This window comes from Tamandua tetradactyla, chromosome 3 (genome assembly GCF_023851605.1).
Source record: "Tamandua tetradactyla isolate mTamTet1 chromosome 3, mTamTet1.pri, whole genome shotgun sequence".
Classification (NCBI taxonomy): Eukaryota; Metazoa; Chordata; class Mammalia; order Pilosa; family Myrmecophagidae; genus Tamandua; species Tamandua tetradactyla.
Window position 1 is genome coordinate 194,661,447 of NC_135329.1, and position 5,871 is coordinate 194,667,317.

The 5,871-nt window shown below is 58.0% G+C and overlaps 1 protein-coding gene across 1 annotated transcript; it reads left to right on the forward strand.

Annotated features, from left to right (window-relative positions):
* The first annotated feature begins 222 nt into the window (after positions 1-222).
* On the forward strand, positions 223-1,326 carry CDK5R2 (cyclin dependent kinase 5 regulatory subunit 2). The gene has a single exon (XM_077152037.1). The coding sequence runs from the start codon at positions 223-225 to the stop codon at positions 1,324-1,326; it is 1,104 nt and encodes a 367-aa protein (XP_077008152.1).
* The last annotated feature ends 4,545 nt before the right edge of the window (positions 1,327-5,871 follow it).

Sequence of the window (5,871 nt, forward strand, 5' to 3'; positions counted from 1 at the left end):
AGGGAAGGGGCCAAAGGGGTGGAGTTAGTGCTGCAGCTGGCGCAGCTCAGTCTCCCAGCAGCCGCCGCCGAGCAACCCTGCAGCCACCTCCCCTCCGGTCCCCGCGCCCCCTGCGGGGCTAGGCCCCCCACCGCCGGGTCCCCGGGGGCTGCAGCAGCGGCGGCAGCGGCGGCGCCGCCCGCGGTTTCCGCTGGGGCCCGGGCGCCGGCCCCGCTCCGCAGGATGGGCACGGTGCTGTCTCTTTCCCCCGCCTCCTCGGCCAAGGGCCGGAGGCCCGGCGGGCTGCCCGAGGAGAAGAAGAAGGCGCCGCCCGCGGGGGACGAGGCGCTCGGGGGCTACGGGGCGCCACCAGCCGGCAAGAGCGGCAAAGGCGAGAGCCGGCTCAAGCGGCCGTCTGTGCTCATCTCGGCGCTCACCTGGAAGCGCCTGGTGGCCGCGTCCGCCAAGAAGAAGAAAGGCAGCAAGAAGGTGACGCCCAAACCGGCGTCCACGGGCCCCGACCCCCTGGTCCAGCAACGCAACCGCGAGAACCTTCTCCGCAAGGGCCGGGATCCTCCCGACGGCGGCGGCGCCGCCAAGCCTCTGGCAGTGCCGGTGCCCACCGTGCCCGCGGCCGCCGCCACCTGCGAGCCGCCGTCGGGGGGTAGCGCGGCCGCCCCGCCGCCGGGCTCCGGCGGGGGAAAGCCGCCGCCGCCGCCGCCCCCGGCCCCGCAGGCGGCCCCGCCGGTGCCTGGTGGCTCGCCGCGGCGGGTCATCGTGCAGGCGTCCACCGGCGAGCTGCTGCGCTGCCTGGGCGACTTCGTGTGCCGGCGCTGCTACCGCCTCAAGGAGCTGAGCCCCGGCGAGCTGGTGGGCTGGTTCCGCGGCGTGGACCGCTCGCTGCTGCTGCAGGGCTGGCAAGACCAGGCCTTCATTACGCCGGCCAACCTGGTGTTCGTCTACCTGCTGTGCCGCGAGTCGCTGCGCGGGGACGAGTTGGCGTCGGCCGCCGAGCTGCAGGCCGCCTTCCTCACCTGCCTCTACCTCGCCTACTCCTACATGGGCAACGAGATCTCCTACCCGCTCAAGCCCTTCCTCGTGGAGCCCGACAAGGAGCGCTTCTGGCAGCGCTGCCTTCGCCTCATCCAGCGGCTCAGCCCACAGATGCTGCGGCTCAACGCCGACCCGCACTTCTTCACGCAGGTCTTCCAAGACCTCAAGAACGAGGGCGAGGTCGCCGCCGGCGTCGGGGGTCCCCCGAGTGGAGGCCCGCCTGCCGCCTCCTCGGCCGCCAGGGACAGCTGCGCGGCCGGAGCCAAGCACTGGACTATGAACCTGGACCGCTAGGGACGTCCGGGGGCCGCGCCCGACTCCCACCCCAGCCCCCGACACACGCTCGGAGCCCCCGGGACCATCACGCTGCCGCCGCCGCTGTTACGGTGCCTCCGCGCCGGGGCCGGGCGGAAAAGGGGCCGCCACTGCCCCGCAGGGGAAAGCGGAGGCCGGAACACTAGAGACCACGGCGTCTGGATTTGCTGGGCGTGGGGGGGGGGGGGGGGAGAGCGCGGGAGGGGGACATCCCCCCCCCCCCGGCTCATCCTTTCTGTCTGTTTGCGCCTCCCTCTCTCCAATTCCACCCGGGTCTCCCCCTTCCCAACTTTGCGAGTCTATTAGTCCATCTACCCTTGAGTCTACCCGTTTCCTCGCCTCCTTCCTGTATCTTCTTTCCTTCTGTCGGCCTTCCTATCTCCCCCTCTGCCTTTCCATTTTCCATCCTTGGGGGGTGGGGGGAAAGGGAGGGGAACTGTTTTTGTCTCCATCTTACCCCCTGCCTGCCTGCCCTCTATTGCCCCCGTTTCTCCTGCACCTTTCTCCGCATCTCCCCCTCTTGTTCCCGTTTTCCCTCTCTCCTGTAGTGTGTCACCAGCTTCCCTCCTGTCTGCCTTCCCCCATCCGCCTCTGTCGCCCTCCATTTCTTCCCGTAACTGAGACCCGACACCCACCCATCCCCCAGACGAAAGGCAGCGTTATTTCTTAATTTGGATCGGCTGAAATGCAGCGAAAAACTGCAGCCCTGGGCGGCCAGACGACCACCAGGAGGACCTCTCACCCCACACCCACGTACTCTCTCAACCTTTTCCAACGTGTTGCATGCCGGGAGTTGGGGGGGGAGGGAGATGCCGGCTTCAAGAGGCTGAGGTTTGGAGGCAGAATCAACCTGGGAGGTCACCCCGGCGGCGGCGGCGGCAGCGGAAGCACCGCCTCAGCGGAAGGGTAGAAGGAGAGAGAAAACTCTTTTCACTCAGGAAGAGGGGCACCCCTCTTCCTTTTCCTTAGTCCCCCCCCTTTAATTTATTTGATTGTTTCCAGAGGGAGGGGGGAGGGGGTTTGGGGGGAGGGACCTGTCCGAGGTGCTGAGACGGGTCTGGACCAGAATCCTCCGGGAGGGGATCAGAGACTGGGTTGGGCCTGCGGCCATGTCCAAGGTGCCAATGATGCGGCCGGGGGGCGCAGGCCGCACTGTCTGTCCATCTGTCCGGGAGGGAACTATAAAGCGCTGGAAGCGCCTGCAGATGGTTCTGCGCCGGTCTTTCTTTGAGCCCCTTGGAGGGAGGGAGCGGAAGTGGAACTGTTTTGGGCAGGGCAGAAGGGCGAGAGATAGGAGCCTGAAGGGAAGGTCGAGTCTCAGAGAGCTGCTACTCTTTGCCCCTCCCATCCCCGTGGGCTTTCATTTCACAAAGGGTAAAGGGAGGTAGTGGAAGGTTGAGGCTCGGTGATAAAGCTGAATGTCCTCCTCCATTTTGTTTGACCTAGCCCCTCATTTGACTTAGGAAATGAGCAGTGAGGATAGTAGAGGTGGTTTCCCTTCCTACCACAGGGTCCATTGAAACAGAGCTCTCTAGTCATTATCCCTGCCTTTTCCTTCCTCCCCCATCTCTTTCTACCATGTGTCTGATCAAGAGCCCAGTCTGGCCTAAATCTATGTTCATCGCTCTTAGGTGGTGTCTGCCTGTCACACTCAGGCCCGCACGCCCCCCTTGCGCAGCTTCAGAGCAGCTTCAGGCTCTCCCAGCCAGGACAGCCATGGGAGGTACATCCCTGCTTGAAATTCAGCTCCTGCCCCTTATCCCGAGAGGAGGGTACCCAGGCAGCTGAACGAAAGGAGTCATTCTTCCTGGTTGAAAGAAAAGGAGAAATGAGCTGTTTAGCTGAGATCCCTGCTCGATCCCCACTGCCTTCTTAGCCACATGGCTAAGCGGCCCTGTTTCACTGGCCCTAGCAGAAGGCTCACGTCTCTAACCCTGGTTGCCGCCACCAGGGCGGGGGAGAGAACCGGGTGGGGCGGCCAGAGACAAAACCCGGACTCGCTGTCCTTGGTGCTGACGGGTGCGTCGAGCAGGGTGGGGGCTCGTAGGGGCAGAATGATTTGCGGACTCAGTCTCAGCTAGGTTTTCCGAATATTTTGGGAGTGGAGTAGGATCTATTCGGGCAGCGCATTTCAGGGGTATGGCCCGAGAACCCAGGAATGTTGGCTCCCACTTGCCCTCCTGGGGGACAGGTGACTCTCCTCCACCTTAGCACGAGGCCTGGAGCCGGAAATTCCCAGTCCAGATTTGTGAATCGAGTTCCCGTGGGGGGTGGGGGGAGTTGGCGGAAGGGAAGGCGGGAACAGCCGCCCATTGGCTGGAATTTGGCGCAGTCAGCGCGGTGCCGTCATCTCTCTTGGTTTAGGAGGAGGGAAGGGAGGAGCACTTGGGTCACCCGGTGGCTGTCGCCATAGTAACCAGACTGGGCAGGCGGGGCCACGTCTCCGCTCTCCCACCTCTTGTTGAGGAAACAATCCTGGTCCGCCTTGTTGGGGCTAGTTAGCAAAACTAGCGCACCGACTAGAATTTCTGGGTTAAAGGAGCTTAAAAGGAATGGGAAAGAGATCCCCAAAACATCCTGCCCCTGGGAGACCTCTGGTTACTGCCCCCAAACCCATTAACACAGCACCTTCCCTTCACTACATATACACACACACCTCCGAGACCTGTGGTCTGGCACTTAGAGACCTAGAATAAGATAAAAGACTCAGTGAGTGGTGTCAAATTAAATCTCACTTTCCTTTCCATGTCCCAAAGCAGGAGACTCTGCCCTAATCCGATTAGGGGTGAGAGACTGGAGGGGGATCAGCACGAATACATGAAAGATTTAGTCTTCTGGGTCAAACTCGGTCAGACACCTAGTTTCTAGTAGAATGACCCGGTCACTCCGGCCACAAGGGGAAGGTCTCAGAACAATCTTGTGCAAAGGGTGTAAGTACAGAAATAATTTAAGTGCCTTCTCTTTACTGCTTGGGAGTGAACCTGGGAAAAGAGAGTCCAGGTTGAGGTGGGGGGAGATGATGAAGAGGGCCTGGAGCTCTTGAGAGAGCCCAGCAGGGATGAGGGGTGAACTGAGGAAGGAATGGAGATGGAGGATGGGACACAGAAACTCCAGCTGGGTCCATGAGTCAGCACTTCCTATTGAAAAAGGGCTGGGGCAGGGGAGAGGGGAGGGGAGCAGGAAAACAGATGGGTAGATAAACTGTGAACATGCTGATAGAAGAACTGACGCACAACTAAATGTATACATTTTAACCTAGAAACAGACTCATATACGTTTACACTGATGAAAATATTTACCATCCCCTACCTACCTCCCCTATCCCCCTCACTGGGGAGCAGAGGACATTCTGTCCTGAGATCTATACTTGCCTGTCCCTGGAATACCTCGTTACTAACTGGGAAAGAAGAAATGGGAGGGAAAAAAGCAACCCTCAGACATGTGGGCTGGGAGTTGTCATGGTAACTGGTTTGCCTACCAGGCAGAGTGCCCAGCAGCCAGAGCATCTGGCAGTATCCAGGAGAACGTCCTATGGCCTCTACCCACTGGGACCCTGCCACAGGCATCCAGATGGGGACTTCCAGAAGATTTCTACAGCAGAGGCTGCTTAAGCAGTCCCTTCAGCCACACCACCAGCACCAGGAGACAGTTGACTGCCGGGTATGGGGACCTGGCCTTCTTGACATGCCCCAGTTTGAGTGGCACTGCTGCACCTTTTTATACATCATGGAGAACATTTGCTACCAGTGCTCTCAGAGTGGCAGCGGTTAACACTTTAAAGGCCTTTATTGAAAACCATTACCTTCCTCTCAGCACCTTGCCACACATCCTTCATCTATACCCACACAGGCTTAGGTGGGTAGATAAGGGATAGAAAAATTGTTTTAGTTCAGTGTGATAAAAGCCTGGGTACAAGATAGATAAACTGCAGAGCACAGTGTCAGGACTCAAGTTCCTTTGATTTTAGTTCAATATATTGATGAAGTTTTTAGAGGTGGATCTCTCTGTTGTACCTCCAGGCAGTCTGGCTGACTTCCCACCCCAGCTCCTTTTTTCTCCGTATTCAGATTTAACCTCTTAGTTTCTGGTTTAAATCTCTCCAATTCTCTTTGAGATTCCCTGTTTAGTTTTGTCTTTCTTCCTGGATTCTTCCCACTGTCTGTTTAGCAATTAGCTGCTCTCAAGGTCTTTATTTGTTTGAAGAAACTGCCTACAGTAGTTATTTCCCTCTCTTAAGACATTTCCCCCTTTCCCTTTCAAGCCTTCGTCACAGTTTCCTATGGTTGATATTTAGCTTCAAGCCCATAACTCATACAGTTAGTTTCTCTGTGTGCATTTATGATAACCTAAAGGGAAAGAGTTATAATAAATAATATAAATAGGGAAAGAGATAGGTCTTTACATTATAACCTTTCTACAATTTACTCCTTTTAAAAAATAACTTATATATCCCAGAAAAACAGAGAACACCAAGTAAAGCCTAAGAAAGAAGGGCTCCTTATTCCTGTGGAGAGCTTGACATAC